This window comes from Grampus griseus (assembly GCF_964374135.1).
Source record: "Grampus griseus genome assembly, chromosome: 6".
In the NCBI taxonomy this organism is placed as follows: Eukaryota; Metazoa; Chordata; class Mammalia; order Artiodactyla; family Delphinidae; genus Grampus; species Grampus griseus.
The window spans coordinates 3,709,698-3,730,931 of record NC_139000.1 but is presented as its reverse complement, the minus strand read 5'-3'; the positions used below and the strand labels follow the sequence as shown (position 1 = coordinate 3,730,931).

Below are 21,234 nucleotides of genomic sequence, written 5' to 3'. Positions count from 1 at the left end.
GCCGGCTGTGGCACCTTCAAGGATGCTGGTTAGACACCAGGAAACCCAGGACCTAGTGTGTCTCTGGCACAAGCTTGCTGTGACCCCCTGGGCCTCAGTTTCCCCCGGAAGTTAAGGGGAGTTGATCTACTGAGCTTCCTTCCAGCCTAAACGTTCCATAAATCCGTGACCTGGAGCATTTTGCACGTGCCCAGCAGAACTGTGATGTCATGGAGGGCAGAAGCCACTGCCTTTCTCTGCTCAGAGGAGATTCTGGACACGTCGTGGACCTCCTGGATGACACTGGGACAGTTTGTGAGGCACCAAAGGACAGTACCTCCCCGCAGCGTCAATGTTTCCAACCAGGGTCATCCCTGCAAACTCCACAGGAGGCAGGGAGGGGGCACCAGCGGCCAACTGAGGCCCGGAGAAACTCACGTCTACAGCTGAGGGAAGGAAGTCTTGTTTCACGGCAAAGAACGTGCCCCTGGAGGGTAAAAGGGCTTTGGGTTGGGCTTGGCTCCGTCGCGGACAGCCTGCCGGGTTCTTGAGCAAGTGCACAGCCTCCTAGGGCCTTGTTTCCTTCTCTGCAAAATGGGGATGAAAACAGTCCCTGCTCCCCAGCGTTGTGGGGAGCTGCTGAGCCCTGTGCGCCGCTGAGAGGGGCCGTGGGCATCTCACAACCCCCGAGCTGGATCCGTGGGTCTGGCCCTGGGAGCTCGACTCTCCTCTTCCTTGCGCAGACTCCTCCTCGCCTGTGAATGAGCAGACAGGATGATGAATGAGGTGAAGGAATCCCTTCGAAGTGTGGAGCAGAAGTACCAGCTCTTCCAGCAGCAGCAGTTCACCTTCATTGCTGCCCTGGAGCACTGCAGGGAGAATGCCAGCGACAAGATCCGGCCCATCTCCAGCATCGGGCAGGTGGAGGCTCGCGGGCTCACGAGTGGGGCCGGGCCTCATCCCCTCACTTGAACGCTGAAAAAAACCCCAAGGCCCAGAGAGGGCCAGTGCATGTGTGCCAGAATCAGGCTCAGATCCTAACTGGTGGAATGAGCCGTTCACTCGTTCCCTCACCAAATATGTGAGTGAATGGCAAAGCGGTTGAGAAGTGGGCTCAAGACTCAGCCGGCCAGGGTTTAGGTCCCGGCTCTACCACACGCCACCTCTGTGACTTCGGGCCAGTGATTCATCTCTCTTTATACATTTCATCTGGGAAATGTATAAAGAGCAGCGCACACCTCCTAGGGCTCTTATGCGGATTTAATGAGATCATCAGCAGAACCCACTCTGTCGGCACCCGGTGGTGTCGGCCTGGGCTCAGGACAGGGATGTATGGGGAACAGATGCACACGGTCCCAGCCACTGGGTTCCACTGCGGTTTAGAAACTGCGACCTGCCACGCACACTGCTAGTCACATTTGCAGACGTTGCAGACAGGCCAGGAGAAGGGGATCACAGACCAGTTGTTCCCAGAAGCCCAGGAAGAAGTGGGATGTCTGGAGCCCGGTCCCATGGGCGTCAGCACCACTAGCGTGGTTCCCTAATTCTGAGCCCTGGGGAATCCGCAACACTACCAAATTCTGGAGGAAGCTGTTTAGATACTAGGGTAAAAAGAGTCAGAGGGGCTAAACGGTGTACTTGGGAGTGATCAGAGCAGGCTTCCACAGCTCGTGATCCACGCCTTTCACACCAGGACCTCCTGGGGGCTCCTGGGCCCTAAACCCGCTCAACCGCCATGTCTGGCACCGAGAGCCTGGCCTGGTGGGCGCACAGCTCTAAAACCTCCCAGGGGGGTTCTGCAGCGGGGGCAGCTTTAGAAACCCCTGCCCGAGGCCTGGGCCGCGGCACGGGAGTCCCTGGGGCAGGGCTCAGCCGGCCCCTCTTGCCGCCCTGCAGGTGGCCTCCCGACATGGCGAACTACCTCAGCTGTCACGAGGCCAGGAACCACTGTGGAGGCGTGGTCAGCCTCATCCCCATCGTCCTAGACATGATGAAAGAATGGGTCGCCCACTCGGAGAAGCTGCCCCGCAAAGCGCTGCAGCACGTGAGCGAGCCCCAGGCCACAGGTACCCAGCCTCGGCTAAGAAAAGACAAGTGGGCAACCGACACAAGACAGCCTCAAACCTATAGGGGCAAAACAGTGTTCAAAACCGCCCTGGAGACCAGCTGGTGGGAAACTGTAACTCAGCTGGTGACCTGCTTGATCCCAATCCCATCCTGTCCCATCCCATCCCGTGGGGCACTTTGCTACTAAGCTTGGTTTCCACTAGTTGATCCATTTTCACTGGTGCCCACAGTCTTTGCCACTTACTAACCCCCAAGGGGACCACCCCACGTATGACTGAGGACCTCTTTTCCTCTTGTGCTGTGACTTCTAAATTTTCCTCACCTCTGAGCGTCAGGCTCCGTACTGATGAAGAGGACCCTCACTTAGTGTTGCCTGTAGAGGGTGTCCCGGGGAGGCCGGGAAAGGGCTAGGGCACCGACTGTCCCGCCCAGGCCCAGCTTTCCCAGCTGAGCCGTGCAGCTGGAGGAGGCCACTCAGCTCCCTTCCCGCCGCAGCGGCAGCCATAGGCGAGACGCCACTCTCTGCAAGACAGGGCTGCTCCCGCCTCCCGGGATGCTGAGGGCAGCATGCTGAACTGCTCAGTGTGATCAGGTCTCTGGACCAAAGCCCAAAGGGGAACGAACCCACCTTGCCTCTCCTTTACTTGGGAGAGACTGAGAGAAGCCGGAAGAATTGATTTTGTGGTTCCCATCCGAGGACAGTTACCTGGTTTTCACAACATAATCGAGGCCCAGACATTGTAAAATGCGTCACTGGCTTCCGAGCTTGCCAGAAGTACTGTCTGACTGTTGGTTTTTGCCTCTTCACAGGGGGCAACTTAACTTCTGTATTCTTGCTTCCTAGGAGGCGACAGTCAAGAATAAAAAGCGTTCTGCCACCTCTTTGCCTGGCCTGGTTTCCTGGGATTTATCCCTTAAAGAAAACGACATTCACCCTAAGACCCCAGAAGATGCTGGGCAGTAGCCCCACGAGCAAAACCACTAGCAAAGCGCTACCACTGTGGAGGAGAACACACCCAGCTCCAAAGAGGGTCTGCTGTGAAGACGTTTCTGCCAAAGGCCCACAGAAGGCCAGCCCAGTAACTCCTTGTATAGTTAGAGACCTACTCAGACAAGAACATCTGAATTTTCCAGACAAAACTTACAACTGCCACCTCGATGTCCTGTCCCGAAGGAGCTGATCCCGCTGTTAAATGGGCAGAGCTGACCAATTTCCAGGGCAGCTGGGCAAGCGAGCAGTGGAAAACCACACTGCAGACGTAGCTCTTCACCACTGGTCCTTTCCCAGTAAGGCCAGGGTGGATCTTGCAGTCGTTTGAAGGTAGTTTCCCTCCTTCCTCCAAACACCTGATGGCGTAGGGAAGGTGGTGGACGCGAGCTGCACTCCCTCTTCAGCACACTCGTAAGACACAATCGGCAAGGCTCAGGGTCTGTAAGCGTTTGACAACTTCGGTGCCACCTGCGCTCCTCCAAAAGGGCTGTATTAAACCCGATGTGCCGGCCAACCCCCAGGAAGGCAAGCACACACCAAAAGCAAGGCTGGATGGCTGTGCAGACCCAGCCCGCCACCTGGTTTTGAGAGCTTCTGGTAGAGATGGCTCCAGTCACCTCCCCCCACACCACCATGACACTTTGTGGGAAGAGCGTGAATTTGAGGCAGATACAGGTAGGATTTGTGGCTCTTTGCCAGAACAAAAGGATCTTACAGGGACTAAAGCCAGATTCCACTTGTCAGCACCCGCTCCAGCCACCCAAGGTCACCAACCAATCCAGACCCTGAGGCTTTCCATCTTTGGACAAGTTCCTACTTTGCCTATAAGCCCCTCAGAGGCCAACGTGAGTCACTTCATGTCAATACAGCAAAGTAGTGCAAAACAATAAATTTTTATTTGTTCACAGTTAAACACAAGCAACTGCCTTGACATTTTAGAACATTCTAAGAAGGACAGCAAACCCTTTTGATTCCAATTCCCATTCACTAAGATTGTACCATTTCCTCTTGCAGTTCGCATTTATGGCATCTGATGTGGATTGTTTGACATGCTTTTAAGATCAAGACGGGAAGGTGTAAACCTTTTGACAAGAGATGACTTCCTTAAATTTAGCTAAAAGCAGTCAGCCAAAAAAAATCTGTTTTTCAGTGATGGGACCCCTTTAAACTGCAAGTCAGCCACATATGGTTGATCCATGATTGAGTTACAAAACTAGATTATGTCTTAGCAAAATCTGTTCCTCCATAATGTATTTATGGTCCATAGACGTCTTCTGAAAAGTGATCACTGATTCTTCCTAGTGCAAAATGCCTGGCTGCCTCTTCAATAAGCCAAAGTCTCTGCCGCCAAGAGCAGCGCCGTACCCTCCTGTCCAAACACTGTATCAAGGTGGGGAGAGGGAGGAGGGGTTGGCCTGGGGGGGAAGGGTCTCCTCTAAAAGGTCTACTCCAATGGTTCAACTAGTCTACTTATCCCCGAGGATGGACAATTTTGTGGCACCGGGACGGGAAGGGGGAGAGAAAGCTCCTCTGCCTTCGTTAACTCGTTTCAAGGCCAGAAGCCGTCGTGGGCCCAGGTGCTCGACTATCGCAGGCAGGTTCCCCTTGTAGCTACAACCATCTTCTCTCAGGGCGGCACATACAGACTGCAGGACGGAGTGGAGAAGACGGAAACACCACTCCCCCGGGCACATCAGAGTCACGGACGGGGAAATGAGCCACGTGGGGACAAGGGTCACAGCAGCAGCCCGGGGGCCAGGCCCCAACCTCAATGTGTTCTTTCATCTATAAAGAAAAGCTTAATCAAGTGCAATCAATTCCTCTGTTGTGGTCTGGGAGAGGGCAAGGGCACATGTCAGAGAACTCTGGATGTAAACAGATACGCAAACATCTTCGCATACTCGTGGCTGGTCAATTTTAACGCACATACCTCGAACAGTGAAAATGCCCAGAGTGAGACGTGCCGATTTGGGTCATTCCACGAAAGACAGCTTTCTTCCCCACGCGAGACGCACACTTCTGGGTGGGCTCGGGCTGCTCCCGGAGCCACTCTGAGGAGACGGCGGCCTCTCAGAGCATCCGCACAAGGTGGGTGGCACTCCACCTCGAGAGCAGCTCTGGACTGAGTCTTCACTCTGCCCAAACCCTCCTTAGACCTGTCCACACTTTCTAACACCTCTTACTGTTTTTGGTTAGAAAAACCGCATCTCCACGTAGTACTGTCTTTCACTTGTTCTTCAGTTATTTCTTTCTGGCTTCAAGTGGTATGTTCTAGTATTTGGTGAAAATTCACATTGACTGGTCATAGCACTTTTGTTATATTCTCTACACAGAAACACCAATTTTTTACTCTTAACCGTGAGTCTGAACATCTGTGGTCTCCACGGACCCTCTCTCATCATCATGATCATCTTATTTATCCTCTTTACAAAACTACTAGAGTTTTATCTTTCTCAACAAAAACACTGGAAACTACATGTGCTGTTGCAAATGGGGACGGCCCAGGTCTGGAGTTTTGTTTCCCACTGTCCTGGTTTTGCCCAGTGGGAAGCCGGCCTCTGTGGCCATGGTGGCACGGTGGGCTAATCTTTCCAACTGTCAGTGGCTTCCAGGACACTTCCCTGGATTGTAACAGTTTACCTTTTAAGAAGAGTTTGGACTATTTCCACCCAAACACATGACATATATTCTGGCTCACAAAGCAGCTTATCTATCACTTCTCTCTCCACTCACAGAGCCTAATAGGAACCTTCAGCAGCTTATTCCCAAAGGTTGGGCAGTTCTCCCTCCTGAAAAACCCTGCTGACAAGCCTAGGGAGGTCACATCTACCCATCCACCTTATATGGTTGGTCCCAGCACTCATCTCCAAGGAAACCTCTGACCCAAGAAATGGTCTTCATCTCCTACCTTTGGATTTCAGTTAGTTTTCTTATTCATGACCAGATATTTCTTCCAATTCCACAGTGACAAATTTCATAGACTTGTGACAGAACCTTGTCAAAAGCTTTTAAAATCCGTGAAAGCTCTGTCTGATAGAGATTCATGTACTTACCTACCTGTAGTAGATTCAGGAGCCCATTCTCTCTATGGAGACCATGCTATCATCTCCCCTCCCGCCCTCTGCAACGATGCTGCAGTGCTCCCTTTTAAAACAAGGGTTCGCGCTCCCAAGACTCCCAAGAAGCAGACTCCAATCTTCTCTCAGGGTCTACGCTGACCCTGGTTAGTGTCAAGTGCTGAGCGGAACAGGTTATGGACACTTTTGGCCAAACAGCTCTGAAGCGGAGGCAAGCCTGCTCCAAGCGACTCCGGTGGAGGTTAACCCTAACGTCTGTGAATACAGGCTCTGCCTTGAATGTGACTGTTCTACTGCCTTTGCCCTGCCTGTTCCCAGGCCTGAATTCTCTCTCGGGAGTTCCCCTACCACTATCACCTTTCCATCCTTAAAAATACTCACTGCAGCATAATCGACTGACCCGCTGACTCTTGGCAAGTCTATCATTTTCAAAACCAAACCAAACTTTACTATCGATTTACTATTGACTCAAGTCCTCTGCAATATAAAAGCCTAAATGTTCAGGCTGGTAACTTCAGCACGACTCCAGGCCTCCGTCCCCCAGCCGTGGCTGAGTAAAATCCATGGCCTCCTAGAGCCCAGAGGAAGCTGCGCGCAGCCGCTGGGGTCGGCCCGGTTACGAAGCTGAGCAAACGCATGCCCCGGCGGGAGGAGTATGCCAAGGGCCTCCAGCCCGGGGCCCCAGTCCACTGTACCACGCCGCCTCCTTCTTCCCTGTATTTTTACAATCTGTCCATTAAACAAATGTTCTCCTTTCTTTACATTGGCCTCCTTGCTTTTGCAGTTAGGGTAAAGGCCTTGATTTAAGTGCCTGGTACCTTTGTTCTGTGGCACAGATCTCCTGGGCTTGGGGAGGGGATAAGCATTTAGAAACAGTTTTAATAGTTACCTTGTAACTTTTCTTTTCCTGGATTTGTTCACGTTTTCCTTTTCTAAATAAAACTGTAATAGGAAACCAGAACGTATTGGATTTTAAGCTTTCCTTTGGAAAAAGCTGAATTAAACATCCATGGTGTCATTAATACTCCACATCAGGCATCCAGCGGCAATTGCTGGCCCCGCGCTGGGCTGGAGCAGTCGGGCACACACCCTTCCTCAAGCAGGGATCCATCAGTCACACCCAGAAATCCTGTCCCAAGGAGGTGGTCTGCCAGTACAGCCATGGTGACGTGGAACCTCATTCTCTAGCTCCCTTTGGTTATTTAGGAGGCTAGAATATTTATTGCCACACTTTAAAAAACAGACTTTAACCCTCATGTGCTGGAAGCTTCCATACGCACTAAAGTTTCGTACCATTTCAGTTTGCCGTTTCCCTCTTCATGGATGAACGCTTCTACACTTTTAACTGAAAGATGAGAAAGAAAAAAGCCAAGTTCACTGGCTCTTTCCTACCAGTCTCCCCCTGCCTCAGCCTCGGCTGGATCACCAGGCAACAATTCTTAGGCTTCTAGCATTCACTTCAGGAGCACCTGCTGAGTTCAGATTCTCTGCCACGACCCATGTTCTGACTTGCGTCACCTCTCCCGAGCATGTGCAGGCAGCCCACTGGGTCCAGGCAGCCAGCTCTGTCAACCCTCTCCAGGACTCTGCTTTAATGCTCTGCCATGACCAACATGTGCAAGGGCAGCAGCATCAAGCCCCCTGCAGGGTCGGCCCCTGAAAGTCAGCATTGGTGTGAAAAAGCTGTTACCTTTTTGGTGGCCTAGAATCTACTATAGCGAGGCAACTCTCACAGCCTGAGACACGATGGTCGTAAAACTTTGAAGAAACTCTTTGGACCTTCAGAGCCTTTCTGCTGCAGCATCCCAGAGAAGCTGACGTAAACAGGAGGCACATGGGACAGGGAAGAGAGGCAAACAGCTAGCACCGCCCCGCCTGCAGGGGCAGGTCCTCATCCCCGCACTTTCCTTTTCAGGGAGCTGCTCCAGCCACCATCCTCCCTCCTGCAGAGAGCACGCCTGACCACCCACACCCCAGCCTGTAATCAGAACAGTACCAGCTTTCAAGCAAACGCCACATAGGCAAGAGGTAGTGGGGCAGGGGGACAGAGCGTTCCCGAAGGGGAGCATGGTCTCCACAGTGCCAGCTCCAGACTTTTCCAACAACAGACCTTTGTTCACATGGAACTTTCTAGGAAGCTTATCAGAACCGCCAAAAGAACTTAAGAGAGAATAAACCATCGTTTTTCTGGATCTGCGGCTTTAGATGATGGATGTTAGAACCAAAAGCAGTGACAACATCTCATGTAAAAGCTCTCATGTGAAGATGATCAACTTTGCATGTCACATCCTCCTGGAAAGGGACAAAACCAGACTTACCTGTGATGCCAACAATGACCTGGGCTCACAGAGAGCCCGCCCAGCTAACTGAGCTTCAGGAAAGGAGCGGGTGGTGTGTTAGACTCCAGGATTACATTTGGCCTCATATTGCACAGGTTCAAAGGACACAACGATTTGGGGGGAAAAGGAAGAAAATAAAGCTAGTGAGGAACGCACCCTGGCCCTCGGGTTAGTACACGCTGCCAGGTAAATGAAAGAGAGGGTGGCCGAAGGGAAACCGAAGAGGCATTTCAATGCCAGATGCAAAAACCGTTCTGCATTCAGTCAACCGTCAAAGGACCCCCATCCCATTTCCTCTGCGGGAGCTATAGCCCCTCAACGCCTGGAAACAGGAAAGCTCTGAAACGGGCACTCGCGCCTCCCGTTCCAGGCCGGCGATACACAAGTTAACACTGATTGACACCGTCCCTAGCTGTGCTCGTGCTGCGCCTCATTGTAGTCCATGATACGGAGCTGTCCCACGCTGTCTGGCTTTGGGGGAGGTGGCTGCGGGCCGTCTAGGTTCAGGGGTGGCTTGGCTTCCACACCCGAGTCTTTGCCCAGCTCTGTCTTTAGGGTCTCAGAAAGGCTACTGCTGGTCAGGCTGTCCTCATCGCACTGGCTCTCACTCTTATTACGAAATAGCTCTCGAGCCTTCATGCCCAGGAAGCTTTTTGAACTAGGAAGTGAGCCGACAGTCATAGGGATGCCCGTAGTGGGCTCTCCCACGGCAGTCTCCCACCGACTGCTGCATGGGCCCACCCTCGGGTTTGGGGGTTTCTCTGGGGTAGAAAGCTCACTGCCGCCGCTGCTGCTGCTGCTGCTGCCGCCGCCTCCGCCTCCTCTGCTTCCGCTACCGCCCCGGGCGCCGCCGGGCCTGGGGGGCTTGGTCTCCCCGTTAGGGCCAGATGCCTCTTCATTGTTGTGCCCTGTCACAGAATCCGAGCAGCCGTCACGACAACAGTCGAGCCTGTAAGAAATCCGAGGACGAGAAAGGGAGCCGGTGGTTGCAGTGCCCGTGTTTGGGAAGCATGGAATTACCCGGACGCGCGCTCGCCCCGACGCTGAACTCTGCCGGCCCCCTCTATGTTCTAGAAGAGAGGACTCCCGTGTTGAGAGCTCATGAAGAGAAACCTAAGCCACAACCAGGGATATCAGATGGCGATCTTAAATAGGAACGCCTCCCAGGACCATTATCAAGTGCCTCGGGCCCCAGGACAAGGAACTCAGAAGGGTGGCTGGGTGCTCTGAGGGATGCAGCTGAGAGCTGCAGGCTCGCCTTGTCAGGCTGGGACCGCTGCTAACACCACGCGATGCCTCCCTGCTCTGTCAGCGGCAGCCTCACGATGAGGCCATGGCTGCCGACTCTTTGCTCCTACCTTTCTTCCGCCGCTTCGGCTGCTTCTGTTTTTTCTTCTTCAAGTTTTTTCAGGAGGCCATCCTTCTCCAACCTGCCGTATAAATCTAAGATCTCCAATTCAAACACTTGGGTGATCCTCTTCTGAGCTTCATACCTGCTCTCTGCGGCCTGCAGCTGTCCTCTGAAAGATACAGACCACCCCAGAATGTGGGAAGTTCTACTTAAATACATCACAGCAAAAACCTTTCCCCCTGAAAGTTACCTTGCCTGGAGTTTGACATCCTCTAAATATTTTTTCTGTTCCAAAAGAAGGTGGTCTTTCTTGGCTAGATGAGATTCCAGTTCCAAAATCCGTTTTTGAGCAGTATCCAGCCTCTGATTCTGCTGGAGAACATGGCTTCTGTTTTTTTCTAGTTCTTTCCGATATGCAGTTTTCATCATTTCTACTTCCTGATAACAAAACAAAACAAACAAACAAAAAAGGAATTGGAGTTAGTACTTTTAAAAAATGAACATGCCATATCCACTTTGAAACATCAATGTAACAAACACTGAGAAGGTACTTTATTAGTATATTGCTAGTGGAAATAGAAACTAGTACAACTTTCTGGAAAGTAGGCTGGCAGTAAGTACCTACTAATCCTTCCCTGAAATCTATCCCTTAGGAAATCATTTGCAACATGAATAGACATTTGGGCACAAAAATAATCAGCACAGCATATTCAGAATAGCAAAAAACTAGAAACTATGAAGTCTAACGTCAAGAAAGTAAATTAAAGTACATCTTCTATTTAATAAGATTTTTAAAATTATTTGTATCAGTAAAAGATAAAAAAGCAGATTATAAAGCCACGTGAATAGTGTGATCAACTATGTTAACACACACATTCTGAAAACACGCCAATATTCAGTTATGATTTCAACACAGTGGAGGCGTGGGCCGGCACAGTGGTGGTGCAGTTCAGTGCAGTGGAGGTGCAGTTCAGAGTGGTGGCGGTGTAGGCCGGCGCAGTGGCAGTATGGGTTGTTTGTTTTCTTTTATACTCTTCTCCCTCCCCTAATACCAACTAAGATAAAGCTAGAGACGCAACAGGAATGAACATCTGCAGACCAGGTACCCTGACAAGGTTTGTCAATCACGCCAGGAAGACAACCTGCCTGCTGACCGATGGAAACAGCAAGTGTGCGCTATGCTCAGAGAGAGGTGGAAAGGATGCTCTTCTAACAAGTATATGCTACGTTTGTGTTGTGTGGCTTTTTTATTGTGGTAAAATATGCATAAACTTGAAATTACCATACATTTGTCTTTTTAAAAAAGATAATAAACCATACGGAGCAAGGAGATGAGCTTGCCTGAAGGCACCCCACCTCGAAGATGGCCAGCAAGCCCAACGCTTCCTCGGTCAGAACGGGATCGAGTTAAGCTCAGGACTGGGACCAGATAATGCGGCCGCTCCAGCTATGCCTGATGGCTCCAGGCTTCGGCATAGGTTAGGTAAACAAACTGAACTCTTGTCGGAAACGACAGTAAGTACTTATGGAGAATCAAACAAAGCACTGAACTAGGAACATCTATGCACTATCACTAACTCTCACAGCCATGTAAGAGGGGCTACACCCAGTACCTACCAGCCATTCCCCACCTGACGCTCAGATACCCATTCCTCGTCCCCTACCTGACTGACCAAGAGGAAGCCCAGCTCCAGGTCCAAACACAGGTTCAAAGCCATGGCTAGCTAGGGATGGACACATGACATAATCGTGGCCAATAACAAGGGTGGGAGGTCTGGTGGAGAGTTCCTGGGAAAGGTTTCCTTAATGACAGAGACCTGCAGGAGGCGATGCTCTCCTCCTCCAGGGGACATCATGACATCTACCTGTGACAGTGTTCACTGTGGCACACACTTTGCAACCAGGAGCACAGACTGCCCAAAGACAAGGTTGAGAGGATAGGTCGAGTGGTGCAGAAGAGGGGAAAGAACGAGGCTCCTTGCTGCTGTCCCTCAGCTGCTGACTTGACCAACCTGGAACTCACCTGCCTCGGGACTTCTTGTCAAGAGATATAATGAAACTCTTTATGGCTAAGCCGGTGAAGTCTTTTTTTGTTGCTGCTTACAGCTGAAGGTTGCAAGTCAGTATCACCATGCGCATTTTATGAACTGTGAAGCCAGGCCCAAAGAGTCAGGTGGCTTGCTTGAGGTCCCAAGGGGGTAAGTGTTCCAACCAAAAGACAGCACCGTGGCACCCATCCACATTTCTCTCGGGAGAGTTAGGAGTGTGTTTAAGTAAGCTTTTTCAGAGGTTCTCTAGTCCCTCAGGTCTCTTTTCCCTTCTTTCTTTTTCTGAGGCCATTATACTTCCAAAATTAATGAGAGCTGGTTTCTAGAGAAAGTTCCACATTTAACATCCTTCTAAAGGGAATCTGAATCTGAGAGTTGAGAGAAGCTGAGAAATAAGAATAACTATTATGAAAATTCCACCTCTCTGATTCTAAGACTACTCCCTACATTTGGCCAAGGGAAAAGAAAACAAAGCTTTACAAAGCAAAAGCCCAAGAAATCCTAAAAAGAAAGCCTGTGTGTGATGAAGAAGTTAGTGACAGGAAGCATCTAAGCATTTATTCTTAAAATTCCATTCCCAGCTCATTCACCAACATTACCCGAGGCTATTTATAAAGTGACATGAAACTTCTGCCTCGACACCACTGGTAAGGCACTAATTAACGTAAGATCATCCCGACACTGGCCTTGTTGCCAGGCCTGAACCACCATCTGCTGAAATCAAATTCAACATTACGAAGAAAAAAAATATTTCTAGCAGTATAAACCCACAGCCCAGAGAGTTATATGCTAAACAGAATTGGCTCCCCATCCTTTTTCTTTATCTGTTAGCCTGTCTCTCTCTCTTTAAAGACGGGGGCATGGGTAAGAGAAGGAAAACACTTTTGGGACTTCCCTGGTGGTCCAGTGGTTAAGACTCCACGCTTCCACTGCAGGGGGCACAGGTCTGATTCCTGGACAGGGAACTAAGATCCCGTATGCCACGCGGTATGGCCAAAAAAAAAAAAAGAAAGAAAAAGAAAAAAAAAGAAGAAAAACACTTTTATCACCTAGTCTGTACCAATTACCATTATGTGCTTTCACATATAACTGATTTAATTTCAAAGCAACCCAACTAAGGGAAACAAGTTTGTGTGACAGATGAAAAGTGCCTGTGTTGCCAGACCAGGGAGAGGTGGAAATGACATTAGGTCTGCCACGCCATCTTTCAGGAAACAATTCATAAGCCATTCTCTGTGCTGTGCCATAGACATATTGCCTGGGTCCTAACAGCGTCCCAGGTAGGGTCTGGTTCCTCAAGCCCACATACCTTTGTGGTGTCTGAATGCTTGTTCTGCAGTTGTTCCAAATACAGCTCGTTGACTTCCCCGAGAACCAACAGCTGCCTGTTCAAGAACTCCATCTGCTGTTGGACCGACTCACTATTTGAGAGCTAACAAAAACACAGAAACAAGCAAAGTGAAAGATCTGACGACACAAAGCTAGCAAATGGACATTCAACAGGGAACCAGCTAGGAGCACACTATTTCAGGGCTGAGTCAGTGTAAACAAGCCCCATGGTTTCAAAGGCCACACCAAAACGGCTGGTGGGGAGGAAGGGATACAAGGGCAACAAAAATGGACAGAAACGTACTTCAAAATTGTCCCTATGCAAAGGGGAAGAGGCGCAAATGCTCCACATCAAAACTGGCCACCCACAGGGCACCTCGAGGAGATGGGTATGTACACAACCACCACAGCAGGGACGTTAGGTCCAGTGGGATAAAGCCCTGGAGTAAACCCACAGGTTCTTGAGTAAGTGATTTACACATGAGTGCAATGACTTCCAAAGAGGGAAAGATCATAGCTCAAAAGCCTGAATGAACTCTTCACATTTATGTGAACGAAGTATTAAGAACAAGTTCCCAGGATACACACAGACCAGGGCTCAGGCTAGCTAGTTCCCTGCTGCAGGGCCGTCCATGCACTGTCTGATGTTTAGGAGCACCTCGGCCCCTCCCACTCAATGTCAGTAGCATCAAAAACGTCAACCAGTGGTGGTGCAGTGGTTAAGAATCCGCCGGCCAATGAAGGGGACATGGGTTTGAGCCCTGGTCCAGGAAGATCCCACATGCCGCAGAGCAACTAAGCCCATGTGCCACAACTACTGAGCCTGCGCTCTAGGGCCTGTGAGCCACAACTACTGAGTCTGCGTGCCACAACTACTGAAGCCCGCATGCCTAGAGCCCATGCTCTGCCACAAGAGAAGCCACCGCAATGAGAAGCCCGCGCACCACAGCGAAGAGTAGCCCCAGCTCACTGCAGCTAAAGGGGGCCCACGCATAGCAATGAAGACCTAATGCAGCCAAAAATAAATAAAACACAAAACAAAACAAAAAACGTCAGCCAAAAATGTCTCCAGATATTGCCCAATGTCCCCTGGGGGGGGGGGAGCAGAATCACTCCCTGTTGGGAAGCCCTGACACAGACACACGAGTACTACACGTGTCCTGTCTGGAGGAAGGACATCAGCAGTGGTGTGAGCATGGCCCAGCTTGCTCGCCTCTTACCTTCTGAGACACCTGGCTGAGCAGCAGCTCGGTGTGGCACACCTTGCTGTTGGCCTTCTTCAGCTCTATGCGCAGCTCCGCGATCATGTTCCTGCAGTCCTCCAGCTTCGTCTGCCCAAGGAGACGTGCCAGGAAGTTACAGGGTGCCAGCAGGCCAGGCCACGGGTGCACCTGGCCATCGGCCCACAGAGAACCGGGAAAGCCTCGTGCCTCTGTTGCTCTACTATTCTTGGGCCATCAGGCTTAAAACTAACTTAGCTTTAAAAAGTAAGTTATAGTTAATTTCTGAGTTTCTGACTGATTATCAAAAGGAAAAACAAAAAAGCGCTTATTAAATCTGCAGTTCCCAAACTGCACCAAAGAGCCCTGGGGCTACACAGCAGGCTCACAGAGGCGCTGTGGGGCTAGTTTTAAATTTCGAGGGAAACACAGCGACATCTACTGGTCATGATGTGAACTACTAGCTAGAGGGAGCTCAGCGTTTCAGTTATCAGGTGCTCTACGTGCCTGTGGAACACGTATCATCTTTGCAAAGCTGGGCTTGTACGCGGTTGCTGTGATAAGCATCACCATGAGAAAACCAATGGGAAACAGGAATTGAGGGCGTCAGTGTCTCATCTGATTCCAAGGTCTGAGACTCGGCAGTGCCCAACAGGTACACACACCGCATTTGTAAGTGACCATGGTCACTCAAAAATGAGATTGAAAATTGAAAAAAAAGTATGTGTATTATTTTCTAACAGCTACCAAGTCATTAGGACCTAAATCCTAAGTTGTCTGGATCTACTTACTAGGCAGAACTGTTAGATGTTTCTTTTGGCTGTGGAGTACCAGGAAAAAATTAATGAAATGCCGACAGAACCGTGAACCCAGAAAGCTGGGGACCCTCTGCCCTAAATAAAATGTACCTGACGTGAAATCTACGTGCCACGATTTCAGAGCTGAATCAGGTGCCTTCCCGCCCTTTCCTGGCGGCCTCTGCCGGGCGCCGCAGCGCGTACCTGTAACTCCTGGCTCTGGTTGTAGAACTCCTCCCGGTCATGCTGAAGCTGTCTGATCTGGCTGTGGAGCTGGGTGACCACCGTGTCTCGCTGCTCCTGAAGCTGACTGTATCTGGCTTGTTCTTTCTGCAGACTAACCTTCCATATCTGGATGTCTTTCTCTTGTAACTTCAACTGGTCTTTCTAGCAGAGACCAAAGAGGCCATCATTTTAGCTGCCTTCCAGCACGGGCAGTGACCCTCAAGTTCAATGCATGCTGCAGACACTTCATCTGAACAGGCACGAGCTAACCACAGGCCCAGAATCTGACAGCTCACTGCTGTCTAACTTGGCTTTTGGGCAAGGGTTTCCAAATTCCACATTAGCAAATGGATCAAAAGTTGCTTAAAGGACTTTTCTCAGCGATCAACTTGCTCCTGATACTTTCAAAAGTCCTAAGCACCAGCAATGAAGTAAGTGCTGGTACTGGCCAAGGTCGCTCAAGTGAGGAACACTGACTGAACGCTTACCTTGCACCAGCAATGCGCAAATGCTTACTGACACGGTTTTTAACCACCACAGTTAGAAAGCAGATGCTGCCATTATTATTCTCATTTTACAGAATGGGTAACAGAGGCCTCCAGAGGCTACATGACTTCCTAAGGTAATGAGCGTTAGAGCCAAGGTCACTCTCCAGGTCTGACTGGCTTAACTGCCCTCCAAGTTTCTGCCATAAAACTGCTTCAGGAGAGCCGGTTTTACATTTGGAGAAACAAAATCACCTTTGCCTCTGTTATCATCATAGCCAATTACAGACCAACAGACACAAAAAAATCACTTGTCCCCGTGGATTAGAAGAGCTGCAAGGGAATTCAGGGATGTGGCCGTTCACATATTAACCTCAGAGACGAAGTGACCTGCCCCAAGCCGCACGAGCGGGCAGAGCCAGGATGGAGAGCTCTGGCCTCGACCCCCGCCCGGGCCCCGAGGTGCTCACCATGGCAGCGTTGTGCTCCTCCAGAGCGGCTGCCCTGGTCACCTTGCGCAGGAGCCGCCTGTTCCGAAGCGCGTGCTGCTGCCTCTTAAAACGCTCATAGAGTAACTGGTTGTGCAGTAAAAGCAACTGGTTACGGAGGGAGCGGGTCTCATCTGAGGGAGCGGAGCCTGATTGTAAAGCAGAGGGAGGGTGGCAGAGACGCCTTTTACACAGCGTTCAGTCAAGCCCCAGCCAGCGGTTTGTTAGCTTAAGAAACACGATTCTTGAAGAAACAAAGTCACTCACTTTGCAAACGACCACCTGGTTTCCAGCCACAGTCACTCAATGGGGAAGGGGGAGGGGCAGTACCTACTACCCATCTTCCTTTTAAAAGAACGCACAGGGGTACAATGTAGGATGGCTCTTTGAGAGCTCCAAGTGTTTTTCCCCACAAATCCGCTATCTATCATCTATCTCTATCTATCTATCTATCTATCTATGACTCCATTTCTTGCTTCTTGGTAGGTTATCGCTCAAGAACTGTCCCAGCACCACTCACTTCACTTGGATCTTTTCTAGGGAAGGCTGGCATGAGGCCTGCCTCTTTGCACTTCTGTTCTCAAGCACGTGGTACTTGCCACTTTTCAAAAATAGGAAATGCTGACTTTGCAACACGTGAGAGACTCTGTACCCAAGCAGATAACCCAGCTGGAGCAGTAGGGAAGGGGAGATGTTTCCTATAGGGCACCTCCTTCAAGGACAGAAAAGGCAACAAAGCAGGATCTCTATGGGCTGGATTTGGAGCTAAAGTAACAACTTTACCTCCGAAGTGGGTCCAGTCGACAGACTTGCTGGGTAAAGACAACCTAGGAAAAAAAAGTTTTTGAGTGAGAAAGTTACAGATCTTACCTAGAAAAATTTAACTGGACTTTTAATTGCAGCAACATTAAGTCACTTCCTTGTGGTCACAAGTGCACAGGCATGAGAAAGTTTCAAACACAAAGCCCACCTGGGGTAAGAGGAGGGGCCTTATAGCTGATGGAAGGGGCCCCCATTAAGCACCACCAAGTTTCCAGAGTGGAAAGGCCCTAACTCGGAGCTCATACTGTAGCCTCTGAACTTTGGTCAGCTCTCCAAGGCAACTGAGTGATCAAACACACTGAGAGCTGTTTTCAACCCTCTCTGTTGAGAAGCTACTGTCACCCAAGGTTAAGGAAAAAGCAGGTAATTTACCTGAGTCTATTACACTAAACTTCATTCAAAAAGGGATCATAAACATTAATCTGTCAAATTCCACCTTAGGTTATTCTACAGAAGAAAAATTAAAACTAGCATTCCCCAAGAGCCTGTTTAGAAATGGCATCACTGTGGACTAGTGATTCCCTTATTCTTTCTCTAGATCACCTTTAAAAGTGTAATAAAGAAGGGGTGAGAACAGTGCTCTCTGGCAGGTTCTTAACCCATGTGAGCAGGGGCAGGCTGCCATGAACTTGCATTGAAATGCTGACGGTGTTTACCTTCCATCTGATGGACTATGTTACCAAAACAAAACAACAACAAATCTGCAGCTGGAGAAGGAGACTTCGTGACCACTATTTCTATATTATTTGAACACCATAACCTCATCCTCAAATTTTCAGAGAGCAAAGATGAAAGCATTTGAGCTTCTTCACAGCACAGTGGCACAAAACAGCCCAATATAAAAGACTCATTTTTAAATGGCCTGTAACCTAAGGAATTACCTGAGTTTAACGCGCCTGTGTGGAGGATACACACATTCATGTACGTCAAAGGCAACAGGCTAGAAGGACGCCTGACAAAACAGCGAACCAACTGCCTCTGGTGAGCACAAGAATAATTCCTGTTTCCAACCACCAGCTTCTTGTAGTTTATAATCAAACGGAACGTTTAAAGGAAAAGAGAACAGCGCTGCCGAGCCTCACCTGTTGAGCTCCTTGCTGTGCGCGTCTGCCCCTTGCTGTATCAGTCTGTCCAGCACTTCCATGGGGGAGGCAGAGGGCATGAAGTCCTCCTCCGTGTTCCCTTTTGCTTTCTTTAGCAGTCCCTCCGTCTTCTTGCTGACAAAATGACGGGCAGTCTTTGGCAGTGCCACCTCAAAAAGATGATCGTATGGGGGAGGTTGCCCACCGCCAAACCCCACTCCCCTCTGAGGTGGAATTTTAAAAGGGCTGGGAGTGAGGATGCTGCTCTCCAGAGAGGCCTGGCGCTCTCTGTCCCCGGCAGGGCTCTCCTCGGCGCCTCCGCAGGGCAGGTCTATGGGGGTAAAGGCTTGCTTTGGGGTGTCAGGCCCCAGCCTGTCCAGGGCGGAGTTCAGAGGCTCAGGGTTCGCACCGGTGCCCTGGGCACTGGAGACGGCTGAGTGGGTCTTCCGCGGGCAGCCCGGGAGACTGTCCCGGTAGAAGGGAGAGTCAAAGCCTCCGCGAGGAGCTAGGGGCTCGGCGTCGGCTGTTGTGATCTCAGAGAGTTCTTTAGATATTGCCGCTGCGAGCAGGGAGGGAGAGAAGAGACAGCACAGTCAACAGGCCAACCTGGGTAAGGTCAGGCAGTGTGGGGTTGCACGCTGCCCTGGGCCCCCCAGAGGGAAAGATAAACAGTGGCCTCCCTTTACTGGGCACAGGACTCAGAATACAACTCCCATCTCCTCCCCCAAGAGAAGAAAAACCAAGCAAGCCTGTGTGTGTTGACGCTAAATCCTGGTACTAGGGCACAACGAGGGCTTTATCAACTCGCAGCGATCCCACGCAAGGCCAGAATCCCGCACGTGTTACCTTCTTCTTTATCTTTTTCAATACTATCTTCTTCAGAAGCCAGGTCACCTAAAAACCCTGGAAGATCACTGAGAGTGACAGACCCTTTGCTCCCAGGTAGCTCTTCTGAAGAGAAACAAAGACAAAGAAACACACTGGTCACCCCCGTCACTGTGAAACTGCTTCCACTGTAACAGAATAGGTCTACTATGGTTCCTTCTGCTGAAGACAGAAAGCTACCACAGAAAGCCAAAATATGACAATCATCTAACTAAAGGTACCAAAAAAGAATCCCACAGAAAATATAACTCTCTGTTCTTAACATCTCAGAGAACAGATAAAGCCACAGTTCGACCAGCTCAAAACACAGGCACTTAAGAGCTCTGGGGGCTGTTGTTATGAGGCTGGTTTTTCGAATTAATTATGTTTCATTATCTCTGGGCTTCAGTGATTTGCGGTGCTCCAGAATGTCCCTGTCTCCACACATAGCCCGTCAAGAACCAAGCAAGGTCTCCTGTTACCCGAGGTTTTACCTAATCCTCTGTCATTCGGAAGATGGTGTTGTCTATGTAGACAGGGCCTTGCAGAATCTGTTCTCTCTTCCTGAAAAGACAGGTACCACTTATATCACAAGGCAGAAAATTGTGTACATGTTCTCTAATATTAGAGAAATATCCTAAACACCTACAATTTTAGCATATTGTAGCGGAGTTTAAAGTTTAGCCCCATGGTTCTCAAACTGTTTGGTCTCAGGATGCCTTCCTATTCTTAATAATTATTGAGAATCTCAAGGACTTTGTTTATGTGGTTATACCTATTGATAGTTATCATGTTACAAACTAAAACAGAATTTTAAAATTATTAATTCACTTAAAAATAACAAACCCAGGAATTCCCTGGAGGTCCAGTGGTTAGGACTCCGGCTTTCACTGCTGAGGGCAGGTTCAATCCCTGGTCAGGGAACTAAGATTCCGCAAGATGTGCGGCGCGGCCGGAAAAAAACGACCCAATACACGTAAACATAAATAACATTTTTATGATAAATAAAAATAAGTTTAGTGAGAAGCGTCAAGCTGCTTCACATTTGTGCAATCCCTTTCACATCTGGCTTCGGGGAAGAAAGCTGGGTTCTCATGTCTGCCTCTGCTCGCTGCTAGGCTATTCTGGCTCAAGTGTATGAAGAAAACTCTAGGGCCCACAGATAAGTAGTTATAAAAAGTAAACAGACTGTTTAGATAACTGTGGATAGCCATCTTTGATACTACACTAAAACTTGACAAGGGGTGTTTCTTCAAGGTTAGTTACAGTGCAGAATCTGGAACCATGGCAATTCACTCTTCACACCGTGTCGAGATCCACTGGTCTGCCTTGTCCCCCAAATGCGTCTTTTACCTACGTGTGATTCTATAACATATACACTGGGCATGTAGAATACTGGGTCACCAAGGTATGCAGATCTTCTAAGTGTGGCAACATTTCATTATACAATATCAAAAACTCAAATTATTAACCAAGCTTCCCAAGACTTTTCAATCTCATCATAAAAGACTTGGGGAAACTATTAAGCTCTTGGTGCCAGATATCAGTTTTTTAATATTCTAGTTTCACCTTTTTATCACTGGCAACAAATACCGTCAGTTGTTTATCTTGAAGTGACAGACCCAGTTTGTCATCTAAGAAGCTAACTGCCTGCCAGACACTCAGGTATGAGTAACCATAGTTTGTCACCAGTTGTTCTTTCAAACAAAACTGCTGCTCCATGAAAAAAAGCAACTAGTTCAGCTCTTAGCTCAAATAACGGCACAAATGCTTGTGGTGGCCACCACACACTGGTACGCACTCAGGTGCTTGATGTCTATTTCCTACTTCATCACAAACAATATTAAACATATGCGTTCTTTCTATGGAATACGCAAGGTTTGTTTTGTTGTTGTTCCTTTTCTTCTGTTAAACTGAAAGAACGCATCGAGGAAGAAGAATGCAATGCCTACTAGGAGAGTGTGATCTGTACTAAGGGGCAGCCCTCTTACCCACCATTGTTTCTGTGCCATGAGTGTAAGTGCCAATGTGGTAAACAGGGCGAATAACCACTTAGTATTACTAAGAAAG

General features: G+C 49.5%; 2 protein-coding genes across 2 annotated transcripts in view; one reads left to right on the top strand and one right to left on the bottom strand.

Moving 5' to 3' along the window:
• Window positions 1-753: 753 nt before the first annotated feature.
• SPACA9 (sperm acrosome associated 9) lies at window positions 754-3,309 on the top strand (the record flags this gene model as incomplete). Its single annotated transcript, XM_082656274.1, has 4 exons — window positions 754-922; window positions 1,673-1,721; window positions 1,876-2,045; window positions 3,248-3,309. 4 exons carry the CDS (start codon window positions 754-756, stop codon window positions 3,307-3,309), a joined length of 450 nt encoding a protein of 149 aa, XP_082512400.1.
• A 634-nt stretch (window positions 3,310-3,943) lies between these two features.
• TSC1 (TSC complex subunit 1) overlaps window positions 3,944-21,234 on the bottom strand; it is a 48,821-nt gene continuing 31,530 nt past the window's right edge. The window contains exons 13-23 of the mRNA XM_082656151.1: window positions 19,659-19,728; window positions 19,147-19,251; window positions 18,301-18,859; window positions 17,180-17,223; window positions 16,379-16,545; window positions 15,403-15,585; window positions 14,402-14,512; window positions 13,162-13,284; window positions 10,055-10,242; window positions 9,812-9,973; window positions 3,944-9,402 (exon numbers count right to left, since the gene is read on the bottom strand). Of these exons, the coding sequence (XP_082512277.1) occupies window positions 8,862-9,402; window positions 9,812-9,973; window positions 10,055-10,242; window positions 13,162-13,284; window positions 14,402-14,512; window positions 15,403-15,585; window positions 16,379-16,545; window positions 17,180-17,223; window positions 18,301-18,859; window positions 19,147-19,251; window positions 19,659-19,728 (2,253 nt within the window). The 3' untranslated portion in view covers window positions 3,944-8,861. The remainder of the gene's footprint in view (window positions 9,403-9,811; window positions 9,974-10,054; window positions 10,243-13,161; window positions 13,285-14,401; window positions 14,513-15,402; window positions 15,586-16,378; window positions 16,546-17,179; window positions 17,224-18,300; window positions 18,860-19,146; window positions 19,252-19,658; window positions 19,729-21,234) is intronic.